Here is a 21,694-nt window from a genome sequence, read left to right as displayed (position 1 = left end):
TCAAGGAAACACGGCGAAAATTGAGTTTGGGTGTGTGGCAACCAGGGTAAAACACGGTCGTCGCATTGGAATGTCTCGTTTTAATTGCAGAGACAGGGTTCTAGACCCCCCCTCCCCCCTTCTCGGGGGAGGAGATGATATCGAGAAAGAACCCCGCCGAGCCCACCACTTGCTAGCGTCGCAGTAAAGCTTATCTTAAGCTTGTTCAAAGCTGCCTAGCGTCGCTGGCGGGCTTGGCACATAAAGACACTGAGAGCCCAGGTTTGCGAAATGCTCTTGTTTTGTTTTTGAGACAGACATTCTATACTTCTCTTCTTCACTTTGACACTTTTTTACTGTAGCACAGTAGAAACGTTGCCCAGCATGTCTTCGTCACCGCACAAGGATGAGGTGAATTATGAGACGAAGGACGAGACTACGGTCACGGTACCTCACGATGAGGAGACGGGCACAACCACGGGCGAGGGCCACCTCAAGCGTGATCTCCGCAGTCGACACATGCAGATGATTGCCATTGGAGGTGCCATCGGTGCTGGTCTGTTCGTCGGTTCTGGTAGTGCTCTTCACAAGGGAGGTCCCGCGTCGCTGGTAATTGGTGAGTAACGCCTAACAAAAACTGATACCGACGACCAATGCTAATCAATTCTCGCAGGCTGTAAGATACTCCCCCGCTCACTCGATGTCGCGCAATGACCAACACAATTTAGATCTCATCATCGGTGTCATGTTGCTCTGCACCAACCTGGCCCTCGCCGAAATGGCTGTTCTGTACCCCGTCAACGGTGCCTTCTACACCTACATCGTCCGCTTCGTCGATCCCTCTTGGGGCTTCGCCTGCGGTTGGGAATATGCTCTGTCCTGGCTCACGGTTCTTCCCTTCGAGTTGATCGCTGCGTCAAAGACCATTGAGTTCTGGCGCACTGACATCCACATGGTTCGTAGATCTGATCTGCCTTGGCGGCTTGGCGATTGGCCCCGTCGTCTTGGCATATGCACCTTGACGTTTTGACAGATTCAATTAGCTAACTTTGTCGCTAGGCTGTTTGGGTCACTGTCTTCCTTGTCGCTCTCACCATTGTTCAGATCTTTGGTGTTCGTGGTTACGGAGAGGGTAAGCACTCATCATCGTCTCCCCAGTGTCACCGCTAACGCGTCGCAGTCGAATTCGTCCTGTCCGCCATCAAGATCTGCGCTTGCTTGGGATTCATCATCCTCGGTATCATCATCAACTGTGGTGGTGTCGGTGATCAGGGCTACCTCGGTACCAAGTACTGGCACGACCCTGGTGCTTTCACCAACTTCAAGGGCTTCTGCGCTGTCTTCACCGTTGCCGGTAAGTCTTTTCATACTGCTTCACCATAAACTTACTAACAGCTCTAGCCTTTGCTTTCGGTGGTACTGAAATGGTTGGCCTCGCTGCCGCTGAGACTGCTAACCCCCGAAAGTCTGTTCCCACTGCCTCCAAGCAGGTCTTTTGGCGTATTGCTCTCTTCTACGTCATCAACCTTTTCATTGTCGGAATCATTCTCCGATCTGATGATGAGCGTCTCCTCGGTGCTTCTGGCGCCAACACAAAGGCCTCGCCTTTCGTCCTCGCCATTCAAGATGCAGGCATCAAGGTTCTGCCCTCCATCTTCAACGCCGTCATCACCATCTCCGTCTTGTCCGTCGCCAACTCATGTACCTTTGGTTCAACCCGTACCATGCAGGCTATGGCCATGCGTGGCCATGCCCCCAAGTTCCTGAACTACATTGATGGCAAGGGTCGTCCCATCTACTGTGTCATCATTCAGCTTGCTTTCGGTCTGCTGGCTTATGTCGGAGAGTCCAAGAAGGGCGGTACCATCTTTGACTGGCTTCTAGCTTTGTCCGGTCTTGCATTCCTCTTCGTTTGGGGCACCATCTGCCTCGCTCACGCTCGTATGCGATCTGGTTTCAAGGCCCAGGGCATTGATCTTAACCTTGTCCCTTACAAGACTCCTTTCGGTGTTTGGGGCAGCTATCTCGGCGTCTTCCTCAACGTTATTGCTCTTATTGCCACTTTCTACTCTTCGCTCTACGTAAGTTCAGTCTACCAAGATGAGATTCACTCTCGTACTAACATGGCACCAGGCTCCCGATGGCTCCCCTCCCAATGCCGAGGCTTTCTTCATGTCTTTCCTCGCTGGTCCCATCATTCTTGTCCTCTACCTTGGTTACAAGGTCTACTCTCGCGACTGGAAGTTGTACGTTAAGGCCATTGATATGGATCTCCAGACTGGTATTGTCCTCCTCGATGAGCCCGAGCATGAGATTCCCTGGTCGTGGAAGAATGCGCCAAGGCGCTTGCTCTCGGCTATTATCTAGATATCTTGGCAGAAATTGTCTTTAAATAGTTTGCTCCGGGGCACAGTAGTTTAAATCTCATTCAATATACCTCCGTCTTACTGTCCTCAATGTCATGTTACCCCAAATCTATCCGACCGGCAACAACGCAAGCGACCGAAGGGCTAGGATCGGCTATTATGTGAATCTTAATTCCAATCTTCCCCAGCTTTCCCCGCAGATCGACTCGTATTATTTCTCCTTTCGGATTCTTGCCTTACAGCCCTGCATTGCTACAGGCGCGCATATTTCGCAGTCTTACGTTCCATCAACCCATTTCCCCCCTTTAGCCTGAGTTGACAAGGTCGCCAAGCGCCTTCAGGCTAAAGGCAAACTGTCCCCATGGGGAAAAGCGAGGTTGGCAATGTTTCACTCAAAGTGACAATAATGCACAAAGAAACAAAGCAATCACAAATGCGAGTCTGATATTGGATAATTTTGTCGCTTCTATTCGGCCCGTTACATCGTGTATGCCTCTTTGAATTAGCCGAAATTGATTCGTTGCTTGTCATGTACTGGTAATACAGACACATGGATGATACAAGGATTTATCCTGCAGCCTCAAACTGCCGGGTGAGATTTCATATATAGATACAGATGCAACAGCAGCTCGTTGCTGTGAATTTCTTCTGGTACTCCAAGCAGTTGCATTGAGTCCACTGTGACTCTACACTTTCCCGCCTATACAGCCAAGAAAACCGAGCCAGCATGGGTGTTGCAACGACTACAGTCGGCACTTACGATGCCGCCCTACAGAGGCGCCAGGCGCTTATGGGTGCCAGTGGCGCGCGCGCCCTCGTCAAGAACTGGAAAGTCGCCCGAATTGCCGCGTTTGCCTGTATCGGAGGTATTCTCTATGGTTACAATCAGGGAATGTTTTCGGGCATTCTGACAATGCCGTCTTTTGAGAGACGTAAGACTCCTCTTGTCGTTTTGTGGAGATTTGCTGACATCTTAAGACATGGGAGATTATATCAAGAACCAGACCAAGAAGGGTTGGCTTACATCTATTCTCGAACTTGGCGCATGGCTTGGAACTGTCATGTCTGGTGCCATCGCAGAATTGTGCTCCCGTAAATATGGTATCTTGATCGCTACTTGTGTCTTTATTATTGGTGTCGTCATTCAGTCCACTGCCATTCAAGCTGGACATAATGTTATTCTTGCCGGACGTTTCATCACGTATGTAATTCCAGTCCTCTTTGATCTCAGCTAACATCTCTAGTGGCATGGGAGTCGGTAGCTTGTCCACCATTGTTCCGCTTTACAACTCCGAATGCGCTCCACCGTATGTTACAACCAACGCTACTGATATACGGAGGCTTACAGTTTTATAGTGAAGTTCGAGGTGCTTTGGTCGCTTTGCAACAACTCGCCATTACTTTCGGCATCATGATCAGTTTCTGGATCGACTAGTATGTCAACATACCCTCGAGACTATCATATACTGACAATCGACAGTGGCTGTCATTTCATCGGTGGAACTGGCGAGTCTCAAAAGGACGCCGCTTGGCAAATCCCCATCTGCCTTCAGCTCGCCCCGGCTCTTATCCTGCTTGTCGGTATGGCATGGATGCCTTTCTCACCTCGATGGCTGATCCACCACGGAAGAGAAGAGGAGGCTAGAGAGGTCCTGGCCAACCTTCGAGATCTCCCTACTGACCACGAACTTATCGAGCTGGAATATCTCGAGATCAAGGCTCAATCACTCTTCGAGAAGCGAAGCTTGGCTGAGAGGTTCCCCCATCTTCAGGAGGACACAGCCATGAACACCGTCAAGCTCCAGTTCGTTGCCATCGGCGCTCTCTTCAAGTCTAAGGCCATGTTTAAGCGCGTCATTGTCGCTACTGTGACTATGTTCTTCCAGCAGTGGACGGGTATCAACGCTGTAAGTTACTATACTTTAACAACCATATATTCCCAAGCAGCTGACGAGTAAAGGTTTTGTACTACGCCCCTCAGATCTTTGGACAACTTGGTCTCAGCAGCAACACTACCAGTCTCTTGGCCACTGGTGTCGTTGGTATTGTCATGTTTATTGCTACCGTTCCTGCAGTCTTGTGGATCGATCGACTCGGCCGTAAGCCTGTCTTGACTGTTGGCGCTATTGGCATGGGTGCTTGCCATCTTATCATCGCCGTCATTCTTGCCAAGAACATCGACCAGTTTGAGACTCACAAGGCCGCTGGATGGGCTGCTATCTGCATGGTTTGGCTGTTTGTTGTCCACTTTGGATGTGAGTTTACGCCCAGCTCTCTTTTGCGGACTGATGCTAATGATGCTAGACTCCTGGGGTCCTTGTGCCTGGATCATTGTCGCCGAGGTTTGGCCTCTCAGCACGCGACCTTATGGTACTTCGCTTGGTGCGTCAAGTAACTGGATGAACAACTTTATGTATGTGGCGTGACTTGGTATACTTTGTGCTAGCTAACTTTGATCAGTGTTGGACAAGTTACACCAGACATGTTGGAAAACATCACATACGGAACTTATATCCTGTTTGGGTTGCTCACATGGATTGGTGCAGCTTTCATCTGGTTTGTTGTTCCAGAGACTAAGCGACTGTCACTCGAAGAGATGGTATGTATTCTTCCAACTTTACTAGCACGGCTGCTGACTGTTCTCAGGACATCATCTTCGGATCTGAAGGAACTGCCCTTGCCGATAACGAGCGCATGGCCGAGATCAACCGCGAGATTGGCCTTGATAATATTATCTACCGTGATCAGTCTACTCATCACACAGAGGTTCCAGAGAAGGAGATGTTGTAATAGGTTGAAGAAGAGGCTGCGGACGCTAGCTGTCACTATTGGTTCCTTAGAGATGATATTGGTAACAGGCTTTTCGCACAGATTGAACATTCAGAATAGCTATTGTCAATTGAGTCTTTCACCCATATTCTATCCAAACATTTCTGTGCAGCCGTTATTTATGTACTAGTCGCCCTGCCTAACCAACAATGATGGGTCTAGGCTAGTTCATGAATAATAGGTCTGAGCAGCATTGCTTATAGGTCAGAAAGAGGCTATTGTCTTCCGCAACCAATATCTGTCAATTAATATATTTAGCCATCGTATAGCCAGTCCTTATAGCACTGGTATTTAGTTACCTCTTTATTATGTAGGCCTTATTGCTTGCATAAACTTTATCTGGCCTATTGTCAAGATTGAGTTTATGTGACGGAGAGAGACCACTTCAAGTCCTTAACATGAGATAGATAAAGTCTATTTTCTCCGACTTAAATAAACCAAACAACAAGCATTTATCAGGGTCCAGAATGATTCAAGATGACTCACTTCCATAAATTTCCTCTTCCGTCAAAGAACTGGGCCTGTTCTCTACGCTAACTCCACGCCGTGACATGCCTCACCACTGTTTTTCGGAAAAGTGGCAGTGCCGGGCCAATCGGAATGTCAGCATAACCAAGACGGCACCGTCACTGTATCCGAGCGCGAAAACTCGTTTCTGGCGAGGACTCATGCGGAAATCTGTACTATCGAGGTTCCACTTTGCGTCCATCTGAAATGACCTTTATGAAAGTGCAGGGCAAATGTCTCAATGACTTAAATATTAAATGTTAAGTCTTTAGATTCCTGTTTTACTTCTCATTTATTCTTTGATTAACGCTTACAATAGTAATCAATGGCTATCCTTTTCTCCCCCCTTGGCCTTGGTGTCTCCCTGGTAGCCATCCTTATCGGGGCTATCATCTTCGTTAATAAGAAAACGAAATTCCCAATCATCAACAAATATCCCAAAGACTTCTTCCACCGTCGGGCGAATCACGAGTACAAGACCAACGTAAGAAAGCTACTCAAAGATGGTGCTGCCAAGCATGGCGAGAACCCCTTTGCCATCTTGGTCCCAAACGGTATTAAGACAATCCTGCCACCGTCTTGTGTCGGCTGGGCCAAGAACAACAAGGACTTGGATCACCAGCAACTCGTGAGAGACGAATACTTTGCTAGCTATCCTGGTTTCGACGTTCAGCATGTCTTGCATCACCCAAACAGGATGGTCATCAACATGGTCCAGGGAAAGTTGTCTAAAACTGACAAGACTCTCCCTGTCATGAATGAACACATCAAGGCAGGTTTGTCTGACATTTGGGGAGAGGGCAAGTCTTGGAAGACACTCAACTGGGAAGATGGAACTACTGGGGTTATTTCTCGTGCAGCAGCATCTATCTTCGTCGGACCAGAACTCGCTGCTGATCCTGAATGGCAAAAGGTCTCGAGGGCTTATGTTCTGGACTACTTCGGCGCAGTTGGAGAAATGCATTTGTGGCCCTCGTGGTTGAGATGGTTGGTTGTCTGGTATCTCCCTGGTGCCTCAGCCTGCCGTGCTGGTCTGAAGCGAGCACGCGAGATGGTGAACGAAGTCGTTCAGAAGAGACGACAAGAGGAACAAGAGGCTAAGCTCGAAGGAAAGGAGGCTCCCGCTTACTACGATGCCCTTGCTTGGACACTTGAATCGCCACTTGGAAACGAGTTTGAGCCGGCGGATGTTCAGCTAGCTCTGGCCATGGCCGCTCTGTTTACCACTTCAGAGCTTTTCCGACAGATTTTGACTGAGATTGCTCGTCGCCCTGAGGTTGTTGAGCATCTGAGACGAGAGATTGAAGATGTTGCACCCTATCACGACTTTACTGCTACCTCACTCGTCAAAATGCAGTTGCTCGATAGTTTTATGAAGGAGACCCAAAGACAAATCCCCTCGCTAGGTAAGCTTTTATCGGAAGGCTTTTCGCACTTACTAACCCATTTAAGTGATATTGGAGAGATTGGTTATCCACGACACCCGACTTCCCGATGGCACTGTTCTTAAGAAAGGAACTCATATCGCTATCGATTCTCGAGAGATGTATGATCCCGCGAAGTTCGAGAATCCCGAAGAGTTTGACGCCTGGCGTTTCTACAAACGGCGACAAGCTGGAGACAACACAAGCTTGTTCGTGCAATCGAGCCCGGAGCATGCTCAATTTGGCATGGGTAAGCACCTATGCCCTGGAAGGTTCTTTGCAGGTAGCGAGTTGAAGCTTTGCCTGGCTCAGATCATACTCAACTATGACATTAGATTGAAGGACGGGTGTTCGGGAAAGTCTATGCAGTTTGGCTTTTTGAGTGCCACTGATCCATACACCCAGCTGGAAGTTCGAAGAAGATAGTATTGTGCACGTTGTGTTTGTATGCTTAATAGAATAGGAATTGATTTTGCAAATTGGAGCGTATTCTCACTGCTGGCAAAGACCGCTTTCACTCAAGGTCAAACAGGGGATACCAAGTCACCATTTAGGATCTTATTTCACTGTGCCTTGGGGCTTGTTCTTATCTATGGCAGAAAAGGCAAGTCCATAGCTACACCAAGAAGTCGATCACTTCTTATTTTTCTTCTTCTTTCTCTTCTCCTTGCATTTGTCGCACAACTTATCAACCACGGTATCAATTACCTCAGTTGGCCTTCTGCATGCCCCAACTACGCCTCTTGCCGGCGGACATGGGAATATGTCATTCCTTATAATTTTCTGCTTGCTGCAGTCTGGGCATACTTCCATCTCTCTGCATTGCCTACACATTGTACTGGTCTGTAGTAATAGGTGAAGTTATCGATAGTAAGAGGTTGTCGTTTAGAATGGTAGATTTAATTGAGCTGAGGTTTCCAGGTTACAGAGCGACAACGAGGCGATTTATACTCAAAGGAACATGAGTGGTTCTGTGACCCGTGATTTGTTGTTCATGGTCAACTATGCCGGCTACGATGTTCACAGCCAGAAGGAGCTTAGAATCACATCATTATCTGAACCTTGAATAGCTGAACCGTGCCCCTTGGTATCTGTCGCCATGACCCACTGAAAAAGTCTCACCAATGGTTCACAGACTAGTAAAACATACACATGAACTGATGGACTGAAAGAAGTCAGTTACTCAGGCTCACTCTTCGCGATGTCATGTGCTAATTCCTACTTATATCAATGGCATATTACAATAATACCGTTTTGTTGCAGAGTAAAGAAGGCTATAGATATGATGTACTAAGTATTTCTATCCAGGCTACTAAATATCGCAAGACATTACCTTATTTTCCAATATCCAAAACTCGAGTTATCCCCCCTCCCCCCGAATATATCAGCAAACCTCATTTCTTCTTACTTTTACTTCTACATTTAGAACACAGGGCTTTGGTTGTGTCAACCCTCCTCCTGCTGTTGCCACATCTTCCAAAGAAGCCTCGAGACTGGGGACAACAGTGGTCAGCAAACCGCTGAGTAAGAAGGATTTCACAGACACGGCAGGCGGTTTGATATATTATTTCTACACACATAATGATGTTATTAAATCGACCACGGTAACAGGCCCCGAACTGAATTGATCGTGTTACAGGTTGATGTACACAATATCGAGTAGGTGGGAATCGAGTATGACTAATGGAGAAGTGAAATACAAACAGCAACATGCTATCAATTTATAGTTTGGAGATATTGAAGCATATCAACATAGTTCGTGATGATCGATATGTGGTTAAATAGATATGTCAAGATGCTTTCTCTATCAAATAACTGGCTACGGAATACTTGGTTCACAGAGTTGAGTGCTTAAAGAAGCTTCTCAACTGGATGACTGAGAACACAACGAAATCCTGTTCAATGTTTAGATAGGGACAACCTTGCACTTCTCTGTTATCGAGCTACACAAGATTGGGAGGATGTGTCTTTCAGAGGGCTGTCACATCTTGCCTTCGTTATAAAATTGCAATAGTCGAGGGATGCCAATGAGAGATTTATCAGAAGCATTCATAAGCTGTGTAAATTATAAAGAGCCCAATTGTGTTATATGAAATGGATAAAAGTAACTGTCGTCTCCTGATGATAGTGATTGCACAGAGCTCAGTGAATGAGGCCATCATTCTTGACCTGCTCAAGGTACTTGAAATAGCTCGCAGTACTGTTTCGTCGAAGCTGTTTACCATACTTGATGAACACAAAAGCAAGAGAAAACTGCGCCATTGCAACAAAGGCTGCAACAAGGAAAGCGTTCTGATAGCCCATTCCTGTAACCCAGGGAGTGACACTAAGAGAGATTAGTAGATGAAAGCTTGAAGGATGGTGAGTCACTTACCCGTAGCCAATGGCAAAGCTCATGGTGTTGCGAATCAGAATGATTGTGACAATAGCGTCGGAGCCAAGCTCAGTATAGCAGTCGATGCAGTAGCTAAGAGGAATCTGACAGCCTGCAGTGATTGCGGCACCTAACATTCCCATAGCGATCAAGAGTCCTGACCAGTGAACGTGATGAGCCGCTCCAACGCCCCAGAGTAGTAGTCCACCTGGCACGGCCAGAAGTAGAACAGCGTAAAGCCACAGGCGGTATTCAGGCTCGCGGATGCCGTTATTACGGCGCGTCAGGTAAAGGACGAGCTTATCTCCGACTGGGCCAGAAAGGAATGACCTGCTTTTTGTTAGCTCATGTATGGTGGGAGTTGAAAATCCGGCCATGCCTACCCAACAAAGACTCCAATGACGGTAGCGATGTAGCAAAGACCAACAGTGCTTGGCTTGAATGAATAAGGAGGAGCCGAGAGAATGATCGACGCTGTACCATTGAGCACATTGAAGTAGCAAATAACAGCGCCATACATGAAGCCACAGAACATAACAATGGGCAAGAAGAAGTACTTGAAGGGTCGAATGAGCATGCCCTTCAGAGGAGCGCTGCCTTGAACGTGCTCGCTTCGGAAGATCTTGATTTTGTCGAGGAAGGTCTTGGAGGAGGGGAGGACGCTGCCATTGATGACATCTACATTTGATGTAGTCTGCGACTCTACCTCTTTCTTACCATCGCTGGGAGACTCGGTCGCTTTGTTGATATCGATAGTATCGTTGAGATGGAGTGGGGTGGCTTTTCGGTTGTACTTTGTTTCCTCCATGAAGAACAAGCAAATAACGAATGCGATTGCGTTAAAGATTGCGCACCAATGCTGCCCGATGAGTCAGTAGCGGAACTCGCATCACTGTCTGTTACTTACCAGCACCCATTCCCAACCTTGTCCGTCGTTGATGAAGCCAGAAATGACAGGTGCAACAAAGTTTGCACCTCCGAGGAATAGAGCGTAGTAAGCAATGTAGGTGCCTCTCTCGTGGGCAAAGTACTACAAGAATGAGCGAGATTAGGTGAGGAAGGGCGGTTGACTCGGCTACTTACAGTATCTGACACCGATATTTCGCAGAGTGACTCGACTGGGGCACCAAAGGTCCCTTGGAGGACCTTGTTGGCAATCCATTGGCCGTTGGTCGTTGCATGCGGTGCCCAGATCATGATTCCCTGGCGATGATGAGTTATGGCAGAAACGCGTAAGGAGGGATAGACTTACCGTTGTTCCCAGTAAGGACAAAAGGTAAACAGGACGTTTACCAAACTTCTGTGCCAGAGGCTGCCAGATCAGACATCCCCATCCAAAGGTCACAATAATGCAGACTCGGCATAGTCTAGATCAGATCACCGACACTGAGGCCAGTGGCAGCTGAGATCGGAACAAGAACGGAGTAAATGGCGGCCGAAGCAATACCAATGGCAAGGCAGTACCTGCTCATAAGGGCTCAGTTCCTGTTTCTCAACAGTAGGTGGCTGGACATACACGCATAGAGTTGCCATAAGCAAAGTCTTTCTCCATCTGCTCCAGTTCAAAGGATCATCTGGATCTTCAGAGGGAGTTGGAACAAGAACGATATCTCGATGGCCTTGAGCGTGGCGAGTATCCAAGGTGCCATCAAAGTCAACAAGGAGGACTGTCCCGGGGACAAAGTCCGACACGGGCTGTGGCGAGTTGTCGTCTGATCCCATGATGAAGCATACAATAGATAGAATAAGATTGGTCAATTTGTGACTTGAGGTCTATGGGTCTGTGAAGTTCTGTTTCTGGCGAACAGACCAGGGATTATATACATGCAATGAAGGCATACCAAGCAGCCGGAACGCGATAACACCTTTTAAACATAGCGCCAACTACTAGATCGCAATCTCCCCATTGCCCAGACAGTCTAGATCCCCCTTCAAACGTCACCTTGTTCCAATTCCGCAGTTGATCACGATAACATTTAATCCGGGGGTGGACCCCAGCCTGGGGGGTAACAACCAATGACTGATATTTACGAGTTTTAGCTTATCCTTCAGTTTGGCGAACCTCTAACCGATTCCAGCATGAGACCATGTCTTGACCAATCATTGGCTTTTGCGAGGCGTCCCACCAATAGATATGATTACCGAAAGATAGGTTATCTTGAAAGAGGCTTCTAACAACGGCATTTCGCCCTCAACGAAGTATGCATCATATGATACAGAGTCAGTGACATGTCTGAAGTCGGCAAAGTAGACGCGATTGGGTTTCATTGAGTATGAATATAAAGATGCGTTTGAAGCCAAGATCTATCTAATCATCATTCCTCGTAACTTTGCCTCCATTACCTTTCCATCATACATCATGGCGTCTGTTGTTGAATCTCTTCCTCAGGGACTTGTCTCCCATTCTCAGCCCCAAAAGTCCGCAGACACTTCTGTCCTGGCCGATTGGGAGATCCAAGCTGAGAAATGCCGTAAAGTACTCCGAGAATCTCTCAACCCAGATTGGCTTCTCCCAGCTAGGCAACTTCCACCTGCTGACCAACTCAATGTTTCTACTTTCATCGAGACATGCGGCTTCATTTCAGCACGAGAGTTGGAGATCACAGCTACCAGTGCAACAAAACTGGTGGAACAAATGGCCTCTGGCTCTCTGACGGCTGTTGAGACTGTCACTGCATTTCTCAAGAGAGCTCATATCGCACATCAACTGACCAACTTTGCAACCGAGTTCATGAATGCTGATGCACTCGAAGCCGCTGCTGAACTTGATGCGTACTTCAAGGCAACCGGCAAAATCAAGGGGCCCTTGCACGGTATCCCGATCTCGACCAAGGAGCATATTGAACATAAGGGACGGATTGCTCATTCGGCTTACGTCGCCCTTATTGACAACGTTCCTGAAGAAGACGCCCTGATTGTTCAGTGTTGCAAGAAGGCTGGAGCAGTATTCCATGTGCGAACGAATGAACCTCAAAGCGTAATGGTTAGTTAGTCTTCCCCCTTTCGATGACCTGTCACTGACGATATAGCACATTGACTGTTCCAACCCAATCTACGGCACGACTGTGAGCCCGCACAACCGAACATTAACATGCGGCGGCTCGAGCGGAGGAGAAGGCGCTTCGTTGGGATTACGTTGCGCAGCCTTGGGTATTGGTACCGACCTTGGAGGTTCTGTTAGAGTACCCGCTGCCTTTTGTGGCGCATATGGGCTGAGGACTACCGCACTGCGCAACCCGTACAAAGGAGTGTGTCTCCCTGGTGCTGGACAAGAGAGCATCCGATGCGTTATCTCACCTCTAGCCAATACTGCAGAAGACCTTGGTCTCTTTCAGAAAGCTGTTCTTGACCAGGAACCCTGGGAGATTGAGACATCGCTAGTACCTCAGCCTTGGAAGCAGGCCAGTCCGCTTAAGCCTGGCAGCTTCACTATTGGTGTTATGTGGGAGGATGGGTGAGCTCTATTTTTCTTCTCATGTCTATCGGCTAACTGTTGTCACAGCCTTGTCCGACCCCATCCTCCAGTCGTTCGCGCACTCCGATATGCCGTTAAGAAGCTCAAGAGTGCAGGCATTACTGTAGTCGACTTTGAACCATATAACCATCAAGAGGGCATGGATATTGTTTCAAGACTGTACTTCCCTGAATGTGCTGTAACACAGAAGGGTCTCTTGGAAAAGGGAGGAGAGCCTATGCGCCGCTGTCGGACTTTATCTTCAACTTGCTCCGCAAGGCCACTTACTATACAGGAGAACTGGGCTTTTAATGTTCGAAGAGACGCATTGCGAGAGCAGTAGGTACACAGCATACTGGAGACTTACTTAGCTGACTTCTTTAGGTACCACAAGATCATGAAGGATCGAGGTGTTGACTTTATTCTCTGCCCTGCCTACGTCGGGCCTGCTGCAAAGTTGGGCGATGGACATTACATTCCTTACACGGCCATCTGGAATCTCCTCGACCAACCAGCCATTACATTCCCGACTGGACTGAAGGTTGAGCCAACCGATACACCATACTCTGACTTCAAACCCCGATCAGCCGAAGAGGAAAGAGAATACAACAAGTGTAAGTCATATTGCTGGCGACGTTGCTAAATCAATGCTGACACAAGAGAAGACTCGCCCGAAGAGTATGCTGAAGCACCGTTGGCGTTGCAAATTGTTGGTAAGCACTTCCGCGACGAAGACATGGTCGCTGCTGCAGAGTTGGTGTCAAAGATTGTCCAGGGATAAACAGGCTCAAGCCTCCAGATAGAACTTAGGAACTGCATATTTAAGACTTTCGTATAATGAATGAACCGCACCACTTCAGACTCCTCATGTAATCGCTAGAGAGTAAAGCCCTATACCATTAATAGAGGATGGGAGGCTAGTGACAATAGTGCTGTACTTCTTATCAGTCATTGGAGTCCATTAGCTTAGAGACTAGCGGGAGATACTGGAGAAGACCAAAAGAGCTAGCGCCCAAGTCTGTCTCTTGTTATCACCTTAAAACCCCTACTTCCCCGCTTCTGATTTGACCCCAGTGCCGTAACTTCTCCGCTTTCATTGGGTGCATGACCATTCAAGCCTCAGAAACATATAAGAACATCACCGCTTATCTGATCATGCCAGATGCCAAATTACGTGCGAAGACTGGCTGCGTCACATGTGAGCATTGGGAGTTTAAATATATGCCCCTACTGACCGATGATAGGCAGACAACGCCGAGTCAAATGTGACGAAGGAAAGCCATCCTGTCGCAACTGCTCTCGCTTTGGTCGCAGCTGTTCATGGCTCAATGCCACCGATATGGCTGATAAAAGGCACCGCCGTCGACGTGCAACTCCTGCTCCTTCGTCACCCGCCAACGAGAGCACCTCCCCACCAAAGACTGACGAGATCTCACATGACATTGTCCCCATTCTGAATAATAGGGCATCACTTACAACTATCAACCATCCCCTCTTGGAAACGGAAACCGAATTCGAGTTGATGCATCACTTTTACAACTTCCACTTCAACTCCCTTACTCTTCCAACAAAGGACAAGTCATACTTTTTTCAGTGCCAGTCAGACCTAATGGGCATGATGTCACACAACAGAACCGTCAAATATGCTATACTAGCCAACTGTGCTTCAAACAAACATGTCCTGATGAACAATGATCGGTATCGCCTCATAGCTTTGCGATACTACACAGAAGCTATGAGAGGGCTGAATCAGGAACTTGTGGACTTTTGTCCATCAGATGCCTATCGGCATTCGTGTTTATTAACGGTTGCATCATACTTATACGTTTATAATGTATGTACTCAATCATAATTCTGCCTCACTGTGATATTGGCTAACGGATTCTGCGCCCAGTTCTGGAGTCTTGATGCGATGTCGAACCCGAAGCCTCACGTTGTCGGGGCTGTGAAGCTGCTCAGCTTAAGGAACCAAGACAACAGTTCATTGAGGCCATTCACTCAAAGCTACGACAGGATCAATGTTGAAAGCGTGCTGTATCAGGGCTTTTTGCTATCTATCAGGAAGCCATTTAGGCCTGACTTTCGATTGGACTCTGAATTTATCACTCATGCTGAAGATTTGCTTCAGTCATACGACATCGCAAATCCATCTCATGCAAATCCAAGCATCGTGCTCGGAGTACCTACGTCCCTGTATCGACTTATACTACGGATAATCGACTCGTACAATGTCCCTCGAGGCAATCTTTCCGATCACCTAGAGGGCTTGAAGGCCGAGCTGCAGTACTGGGAGCAGTTGTTATTCGATGACGAAAACAGCCAGAACGTTCAACATGGAGATTCACGCTTCAATGACCTGATGATAATCGCAACTTCTCTCCTCCTTGATCTAATCACCGAAACCCTGACGTCAATTGATGATACAATTTGTCCTGCACCTTCGGCTGGAGACCGGGATGGAAAGCCCTGGAGATGGCAACTTGATTTGGCCATGAATATCCTTCAATGCCCCGAGGAACATCAAAAATGGAGCGGTTGTTATTTAGGAGCATGGCCATTGCTGATACTTGGTTACGGTGCTAGGTCATTGGAAGAGATTACCCTGGTGAAGGACGTCTTAAAAAGGATGCAACAACGTATAGGATATGGCGAGGTTCAGAGGATACGGGACGAATTGGACGAGATTACCACGTACAAGGGTCCAAAGGTTTGGGTACGTCAAGAAATCCTCGGTTAGGTTTATCTTCGCGGGGTGTCTTCTAGATGCGTAGTGCTTATGGCCAGCTTAAAGTGTATGTGCAGGAAATAATTGAAACCTGCAGTATCTCTTATATACTCTTGACGTACTGCCCTTTCTGATGTTATTTAAGTATTTATCTCCTTGTGCAGAGTCCTGGGTTGTGATGTATGCTTGTATTAGTGGTTCTTATTCAAGTTAGTAGATCCTCTGATCGTCAGTGTTTACTTGGCGCTAACGAATGAAGGCTCCATAGGTATGAGTTACTCAAACAACTGGGCAGCACTGATTGAAGACTTGCTATTTCTTTATTTAAGAACCGTGATTTCCAGCATCTCAGCCTATCTTAAATATGTACCGAAGTCTCCTTCCACCGGATTAGGAGGATGCAGATATTGTTTAAGATAGCACGGTGACCTGAATTTAATTACAACTTAGGCACTTGTGAAATCTGTTATGGACTCATGTATTATTTTTTATAAAATATATCTTATATCTTGTATTGACCTATTATGCCTAGGGGTGCTGTGACATAACCTGTATTAAGATACATAGTAGAACAGAAGCAAATTTCTTAGTTACCTTTCGGCCACTGTCCATCGAAGCTGGAGGATCCTACTCAGTAGCTAAAATCTAAGCAGTATCGCTCGTGGTATCCTCTGCCTTACTTGCGCCTGGTGGCCGGGGTCCACCAGGGCCGCCAGGGCCGCCTCCAAAGTTAGGGTTGGTGTGGCCACCATCCTCATATCTAAAGACTGCGGGGGTGACCTTCTCAGTGGTAGTGATGTTGATGCCATATGCCAGCCAGCCGAAGAGGCCCTCAGCAACAGTGTCACCAAGAAGGGTCCATTCAACGACCGGGTCGTAGTCCTGGTTGGCAGCCTGAGCTAGAATTCCGTCACCAGCGTTTGTGGTCTGAGCCTGCGTGTTGGTGGTGTAAGGAGCAAGGGCTTCAACGTCGTCGATCAGGTCCTGGTCGAAGTAAGTCTGTCCAATGTGGCTGCTGTAGATGACGTTTCCAAGTGTCTTATTCTGGTAAAGAGTAGCGTTTGCATGAGCCAAGAGATGGATATGCGTCGTACGGCCAACATAATGACCTGGGAAGATCGTCTCAAACTGGGCAACACCATCTTCATCCGTTGGCTGGATGCCCCGGCCAAAGGTCTTGTTAATGTTGGCCTTGTCATCAAAGTTTCCGTTTCCCTGATTATTCACGCCGCCGTAAACACCAGTTGAGTTACAGTGCCAGATCTCGAGATATAGCTTTGGTACAGGTTCGCAAGTAGCTACGTTGATGATTTGGTAGTCGAGAATAAGGTCAACGCCCTCCTGGTCCTCTTTCAGATTGCGCCGAACAGACTCGCCACTGACGTCTCGTAATTGTTAGCGCATGTCGTTTTGACAGCTGACCAACACTCACAGTATGGACCGAGAGTGACCTCGGGGGTTAGCACGCATGAGTTTTGGCCTGCGAAGAGGATCTCGGCTGGGGTGTTGGGTGTATACCCAAGATGGGTCTTATTATGGTCCGTGTTGAGCACGTCCTCGAGATCGCGCTTCTTGATACCACCTAAGACAAGCCACATTAGAAAGAGATGAGCTATGTATCTGAGTATTACTTACGCTTTCGGCGATGCTCCTCGACCAAGGCAGAACGACGCTTGATGTTACGCTCGGTAACACCTCTGGCCTGCAGCTTCTCAGCACAGTGACGGAGGGACAATCGCTCAGCACTGGCTTCGAAGGAGCGACGCGCCTCAAGCTCATCGTGGTGGTCTTCGCCTGGATGGGCCACGGCCAAAGCAGCCAAGGCCAGAGTAATTGAAGCAGAAACACGCATGATGACAGCACAGACAAAGACAGTGATGTGAACGAGGTCAAATGATGGCAAAACAAACCAAGCATGCGAGAAATCCAGTTCCCTTTATGCATTCTAAGACGGACTATCACATTTGACTCTTCAGTTCTCAGGGTTGCATCACACCGTTATCCCACCATCGCAAATCACGTCTTTATCCCGTCCGTCTTGGCAATGTCACGTCGACAAAGTTCCGCAATGCGAAAATGGCCGTAGTTGGCAGGAGGATCCATTTCACATGTCGATCTGCTTGAAGAGGCGTGATGGTTGCAACGTGACGTTAGTAAACAGTCTTTCCTAATTCGCTGTGATATACGTAACCCCATGGTAGATCGTCGGGATGTGGGCAAACATACCTGATAAGGTCCACAAACGGTTCGGGAACCGACTCGTTAAAGAAGGTCAAAAGGCACAGCTGTATATAGACCCATATATCCAAGGTTTCAGATTTTCAGGCTGTTCAAGATTCTGTCGGCGGCACCACGGCCGGGGCCGCGGTCGACAAGTTATGTGACTGTTGAGACAATCACAGAGAGCCACTGAAACAGGAATGCTTTGAAAATTAAAATAGGTGTTAAAGTGAGATAATTAGATTTACTGCATTAGATAGAGAATATATAGTGTATATAAGTATTAAAGCTTCCCTCACTTAAATTAGGCTCTCGCTTAATCACTTTAATTATTAAGCTTATGTTTGCTATCACATGACGCCCAATCGAAACAGAGGTTTTACAGATCAGGCTCCAACTTACCTATCACAGGAACGTCAATTCAGCAGGAAAGCCACAACAGCACTGTGCTGTCGATGTACCCTAGCTGTAATGTCATTTACAGCCTCTGAAGAGATGTCTAAGTTTGAGTTATATTTGTCGTACTAATAGATGTTTCTGCTCCTATTTTCGCTTGTCTACATGAGTTTCTGCAGGGATGCTGTGCGCTGTTCAATCTTGATCCATTATCTACACATTACCCAAACGTCATATTAACTAAGCTTCATTCCTTTGGCTACGCAACCGATGTAACCAGTCTGAGCCAATATGGTCAGTATCCCCATATTCACAGATTTGTGTCCCGGAAATGAACAGAATTTAATACAATTGACTAGCAACAGGTCACGCCTGGCAAAGGACGGTAACAGCCGTGCTAAGTCTTATGGTCCACATTTCCCAAAGGAGCGACAGAGTCAGCACGAGGAGCGGACAAAAGATGACCGACCAGCCAACATACAGGCAGAGAATAGACATCACCAGAAGAGGAGACTCAGCACTCCGTTCTTCTTTGGAGTTACGCCGAAAAAGCTTCCAAGAATGTTAGCGATTTTACTATATGAACTCGGGTAAAACTTTATTTAAGTTCTGAGAGTTAACACATCTTACACCATCCTTAGAAATCGCTTAAGAGTTTACTTATTTCGGCTTAAAGCTTTCCCCCCAACCCTAGTTAAGGGGTATAAAAGTCCCTTTTTACTTTAATTTATAGATAGAAAACTAACCTAAAACTTCCAAAATTGTTAGTCGACTGATAAGGAACTCCATCTAGAAAGCAGCAAGCCTATCTCTATCCCCATCTCTAAGCTGTTATCCCCGCTATCCGCCGACAAAAGCTGCCTGACCGACGCAACCGATGGCAGCGTAAATGCTATAGGCATATCCAGAAGTTCCTCCTTGCCAGAGCCTAGTTCCTTAAAAAATTGACTGGCCTCAGTTGGGAGCGCAAAACCGCTCGCCCATGCCATAGCCTGGACTCCCTGCAGGATAAATATGGCCATGGGAAAATCACGCCCGATTTGGCGGAGCATCATGCTTGCTTTCACAAATGTGCTGCGAGCGGCTGGATCGTCGAGATACGCAGCTACAGTTCCGACCGAGTTGTAAAGTCCGCATAGCGCCATGCATGAATAATCCCGTATGGAAAAATGTTGTATGTATTGTGCCACGACGTCTACGTCGATGCCAGCTAGTTGAATGCAATGCGTTTTGGCGGTTGTTCCATTTTCGAATATTGTATCAGGACTTAGCGGTCTTAGAAGGCTGATTAATAATTCGTCGATGTAGATTCTGTCTCTGTTAGAAAGTGGAATACAAAATGTAGGGAGTGATAAGTACCTTAGGAAACAGGTCTGAGGTGTCAAGTTCTCATCTTTTTTCATACGTTTTGGTAGGTTTCCGCTCCATTCCAAAACTGAATTGTATAATTCTCGCCTTTTTTTGAGGTCCTCTTCGCTTCCAATCTCCTGTGCTCGGATATTGCAAAACATTATCTCATACAGCATTTCCGATAAGTCACAAGTGGCATCTAGAATACCAGGCACGAACGGAGGCATGCCTCTCTGTGTCTGATGTAAGTCACCCCATAAATCAAGATTTTCCGATGGTCTGTCTTTTGCATGAAAGCATCTTGGTATTGTGGGCGGTGCAAGTAGAGATTGTTCGAGATATACGTATGCTACAATACTGCATAAATTGCCATAGATATCAGTCTTCACTACTAAAATCCTACGTGAACTCTGTCGATCACATACCTTTCAAAACAGAAGAGCCCCCAAGCAGCTTTCGATATGATTTCCCTCTGTCGCGTCTGACCAGGGTCGTCTTTGATTTTGTTGAACGTCCCGTCTAGATGAAGTCGACGAAACATTTCGTATGCAGCATACCTATACATCTAATACTTGAGTCAGCTATACTTCATGACTAAATGCTAGAGGTCGACATTTTCGAACAGGGCATTACCAGTCACGTAGCGAAAGCTATCAAAACAGCGCTGTCAGATAACTTGACCTGAGTACGTACCATGCCTGCTCGATCCATGCCCCGGTACGCCGAGAGAGTAAACATTAGGGTGAGCCCTTGTACTGTTGGAAGTGAGGCTCGACCGTTTTCCAAGTCTAGTAGCTTCTTTGCCTCATCTAGGAATTGTGCTCCTACGCTCTTGCCTGCGATAGAGCTAAACATCTTTGCTCTTGCAGATGTAAACTATCAGTAGTCAGGTTCCTGGTTCCAGACAGATGAGATACAAAGTACACGTACACATCTAGAAGCGCAAATTGCATTGACAAGAAAAGGTGAGCAATATCTAGCTTTCTTGACGTCACCACTATTCATATCCTTTAGAAAGGCTTGAAGATCAATGAAGGGATAAAAAAATGCATCATCCCAGGTGAAGAAAGACGATATTAGCTGCGAAACAAGCCCATCGCCGGCAACAGCAGTCCAGGGCTTGGCATATACGCGTATGGGGCTTTCGCTCAACGTCTTAAGGCTCAGGGCGTCCACCCTAGGGTTCCAGCCTGTCGAGGTGATTTCGGGACGTGGAGATGGAGGTTGTCTGAGTGTGCTTGCGCCCCTTGCAAAATTCAATACGGTGATAGGATCGTCTGCATCACGGATTCGAGCAAACATCTGTCGAGCCTCACTCTCCGGAAGCGTTTGAAGGAGAGCATACACCTCCCGAAGGCGCTCATTTTCAACCTGAACTGCCTGATGCCTCGAGGCGGATACGTTAGTCTGATGATTCGCGACTGTCCACGAACATGGTACTCCTTTGCTGGTGCAGGTTTTGCAAACTGGTCGTTCGCCGTTACATTTCACTTTCTGTTTCCGACAGCGGTCGCACGCCTGAATGACTGGTCTAGCCCTCCGAACTAGCTTTGTGCTTGTGACAGGGACCCCTCGCGATGATGATGAATGGTCAGGACCACGAATCGTAGAGTTGGGTTCAGCTGGAAGAATGGGGCGATTTCGCTGAGACATGATACACAGATGGCTACCTGGTCAGAGTTTGACTTATCAGTTTAGAGGCTCAACTCAACCTGTGACTGTAAATGACCCACCGTTCTGTTTGGCTAATCTGATATCGTACCTGGTGGTTACAAGTGTTTTGTCGCGATGAAAGTTGCCAGGCCAATTATATGTTTTCTTCAAATTCTAGGCTATGTCAGGGTGAGATTATAGCGGTGAAGAAATGTTGACCTGGGTGTGTTAGAATGGGACTAGAATGTCATGATGACATCGGTCTCTTAAGGGAGGGGTTGGTTGAGATCCCCCCTTTCTGCATACAAGAATAATATTATCATAAAAGAAATTGAGTGGCGCCCATCACTAGCCACTTATACCGGCACAGCCGGCTATGCAATTAGAGTTATAAACAGGAGATTCGCGAAGCTGTCG

General features: G+C 47.3%; 8 protein-coding genes across 9 annotated transcripts; 5 read left to right on the top strand and 3 right to left on the bottom strand.

The window, feature by feature from the left end:
- Positions 1-242: 242 nt before the first annotated feature.
- On the top strand, positions 243-2,632 carry FOXG_08912 (uncharacterized protein). Of its 2 annotated transcripts, XM_018387944.1 has the most exons (7): positions 243-595; positions 653-655; positions 708-934; positions 1,039-1,111; positions 1,160-1,333; positions 1,381-2,060; positions 2,113-2,632. In XM_018387944.1, the coding sequence occupies exons 1-7, from the start codon at positions 364-366 to the stop codon at positions 2,344-2,346; spliced, it is 1,623 nt and encodes a 540-aa protein (XP_018245909.1). In that variant the 5' UTR covers positions 243-363; the 3' UTR covers positions 2,347-2,632. The 2 variants fall into 2 exon arrangements, with proteins under 2 accessions (XP_018245909.1, XP_018245910.1); XM_018387945.1 differs by having other exon boundaries at positions 653-934.
- A 273-nt stretch (positions 2,633-2,905) lies between these two features.
- Positions 2,906-5,260, top strand: FOXG_08911 (uncharacterized protein). Its single transcript, XM_018387943.1, has 9 exons — positions 2,906-3,277; positions 3,324-3,546; positions 3,590-3,652; positions 3,702-3,779; positions 3,826-4,252; positions 4,306-4,600; positions 4,650-4,758; positions 4,806-4,944; positions 4,992-5,260. The coding sequence occupies exons 1-9, from the start codon at positions 3,073-3,075 to the stop codon at positions 5,133-5,135; spliced, it is 1,683 nt and encodes a 560-aa protein (XP_018245908.1). The 5' UTR covers positions 2,906-3,072; the 3' UTR covers positions 5,136-5,260.
- A 746-nt stretch (positions 5,261-6,006) lies between these two features.
- Positions 6,007-7,639, top strand: FOXG_08910 (uncharacterized protein; the record flags this gene model as incomplete). The annotated part of the gene is made up of 2 exons (XM_018387942.1): positions 6,007-7,087; positions 7,134-7,639. The coding sequence occupies 2 exons, from the start codon at positions 6,007-6,009 to the stop codon at positions 7,529-7,531; spliced, it is 1,479 nt and encodes a 492-aa protein (XP_018245907.1). The 3' UTR covers positions 7,532-7,639.
- A 1,422-nt stretch (positions 7,640-9,061) lies between these two features.
- On the bottom strand, positions 9,062-11,298 carry FOXG_08909 (uncharacterized protein). Its single transcript, XM_018387941.1, has 7 exons — positions 10,996-11,298; positions 10,732-10,943; positions 10,563-10,682; positions 10,387-10,509; positions 9,863-10,338; positions 9,480-9,809; positions 9,062-9,431 (listed from the first exon to the last, which is right to left on the bottom strand). The coding sequence occupies exons 3-7, from the start codon at positions 10,674-10,676 to the stop codon at positions 9,248-9,250; spliced, it is 1,227 nt and encodes a 408-aa protein (XP_018245906.1). The 5' UTR covers positions 10,677-10,682; positions 10,732-10,943; positions 10,996-11,298; the 3' UTR covers positions 9,062-9,247.
- Positions 11,299-11,803: 505 nt separating this feature from the next.
- On the top strand, positions 11,804-13,793 carry FOXG_08908 (uncharacterized protein). Its single transcript, XM_018387940.1, has 5 exons — positions 11,804-12,462; positions 12,509-12,933; positions 12,982-13,272; positions 13,318-13,547; positions 13,599-13,793. Exons 1-5 carry the CDS (start codon positions 11,839-11,841, stop codon positions 13,712-13,714), a joined length of 1,686 nt encoding a protein of 561 aa, XP_018245905.1. The 5' UTR covers positions 11,804-11,838; the 3' UTR covers positions 13,715-13,793.
- Positions 13,794-14,088: 295 nt separating this feature from the next.
- On the top strand, positions 14,089-15,683 carry FOXG_19944 (uncharacterized protein; the record flags this gene model as incomplete). The annotated part of the gene is made up of 3 exons (XM_018400206.1): positions 14,089-14,131; positions 14,178-14,767; positions 14,828-15,683. The coding sequence occupies 3 exons, from the start codon at positions 14,089-14,091 to the stop codon at positions 15,668-15,670; spliced, it is 1,476 nt and encodes a 491-aa protein (XP_018245904.1). The 3' UTR covers positions 15,671-15,683.
- Positions 15,684-16,120: 437 nt separating this feature from the next.
- FOXG_08907 (uncharacterized protein) lies at positions 16,121-17,580 on the bottom strand. Its single transcript, XM_018387939.1, has 3 exons — positions 17,294-17,580; positions 17,091-17,240; positions 16,121-17,043 (listed from the first exon to the last, which is right to left on the bottom strand). Exons 1-3 carry the CDS (start codon positions 17,508-17,510, stop codon positions 16,304-16,306), a joined length of 1,107 nt encoding a protein of 368 aa, XP_018245903.1. The 5' UTR covers positions 17,511-17,580; the 3' UTR covers positions 16,121-16,303.
- A 1,458-nt stretch (positions 17,581-19,038) lies between these two features.
- FOXG_08906 (uncharacterized protein) lies at positions 19,039-21,512 on the bottom strand (the record flags this gene model as incomplete). The annotated part of the gene is made up of 6 exons (XM_018387938.1): positions 21,358-21,512; positions 20,555-21,294; positions 20,318-20,500; positions 20,050-20,189; positions 19,634-19,981; positions 19,039-19,585 (listed from the first exon to the last, which is right to left on the bottom strand). Exons 2-6 carry the CDS (start codon positions 21,275-21,277, stop codon positions 19,039-19,041), a joined length of 1,941 nt encoding a protein of 646 aa, XP_018245902.1. The 5' UTR covers positions 21,278-21,294; positions 21,358-21,512.
- Between the last annotated feature and the right edge of the window lie 182 nt (positions 21,513-21,694).

This window comes from Fusarium oxysporum, chromosome 9 (assembly GCF_000149955.1).
Source record: "Fusarium oxysporum f. sp. lycopersici 4287 chromosome 9, whole genome shotgun sequence".
Lineage (NCBI taxonomy): Eukaryota > Fungi > Ascomycota > Sordariomycetes > Hypocreales > Nectriaceae > Fusarium > Fusarium oxysporum.
The sequence above is the reverse complement of the archived record's forward strand: the minus strand, read 5'-3'. Positions and strand labels throughout refer to the sequence as shown.

Excerpts from the sequence above, each read along its gene's own strand:
- FOXG_08912 (XM_018387944.1), top strand. The coding sequence starts at position 364 with ATGTCTTCGTCACCGCACAAGGATGAGGTGAATTATGAGACGAAGGAC. Across the intron at positions 935-1,038 it reads GGCGCACTGACATCCACATG|GCTGTTTGGGTCACTGTCTT; the intron begins GTTCGTAGATCT and ends CTTTGTCGCTAG. Across the intron at positions 2,061-2,112 it reads CTTTCTACTCTTCGCTCTAC|GCTCCCGATGGCTCCCCTCC; the intron begins GTAAGTTCAGTC and ends ACATGGCACCAG.
- FOXG_08911 (XM_018387943.1), top strand. The coding sequence starts at position 3,073 with ATGGGTGTTGCAACGACTACAGTCGGCACTTACGATGCCGCCCTACAG. Across the intron at positions 3,278-3,323 it reads AATGCCGTCTTTTGAGAGAC|ACATGGGAGATTATATCAAG; the intron begins GTAAGACTCCTC and ends TGACATCTTAAG. Across the intron at positions 3,780-3,825 it reads ATCAGTTTCTGGATCGACTA|TGGCTGTCATTTCATCGGTG; the intron begins GTATGTCAACAT and ends GACAATCGACAG.
- FOXG_08909 (XM_018387941.1), bottom strand. The coding sequence starts at position 10,676 with ATGATCTGGGCACCGCATGCAACGACCAACGGCCAATGGATTGCCAAC. Across the intron at positions 10,510-10,562 it reads AAATATCGGTGTCAGATACT|TACTTTGCCCACGAGAGAGG; the intron begins GTAAGTAGCCGA and ends TCATTCTTGTAG. Across the intron at positions 10,339-10,386 it reads AAGGTTGGGAATGGGTGCTG|CATTGGTGCGCAATCTTTAA; the intron begins GTAAGTAACAGA and ends CTCATCGGGCAG.
- FOXG_08908 (XM_018387940.1), top strand. The coding sequence starts at position 11,839 with ATGGCGTCTGTTGTTGAATCTCTTCCTCAGGGACTTGTCTCCCATTCT. Across the intron at positions 12,934-12,981 it reads GGTGTTATGTGGGAGGATGG|CCTTGTCCGACCCCATCCTC; the intron begins GTGAGCTCTATT and ends CTGTTGTCACAG. Across the intron at positions 13,548-13,598 it reads GGAAAGAGAATACAACAAGT|ACTCGCCCGAAGAGTATGCT; the intron begins GTAAGTCATATT and ends ACACAAGAGAAG.
- FOXG_08907 (XM_018387939.1), bottom strand. The coding sequence starts at position 17,510 with ATGCGTGTTTCTGCTTCAATTACTCTGGCCTTGGCTGCTTTGGCCGTG. Across the intron at positions 17,241-17,293 it reads CGAGGAGCATCGCCGAAAGC|GTGGTATCAAGAAGCGCGAT; the intron begins GTAAGTAATACT and ends GGCTTGTCTTAG. Across the intron at positions 17,044-17,090 it reads GGTCACTCTCGGTCCATACT|ACGTCAGTGGCGAGTCTGTT; the intron begins GTGAGTGTTGGT and ends AACAATTACGAG.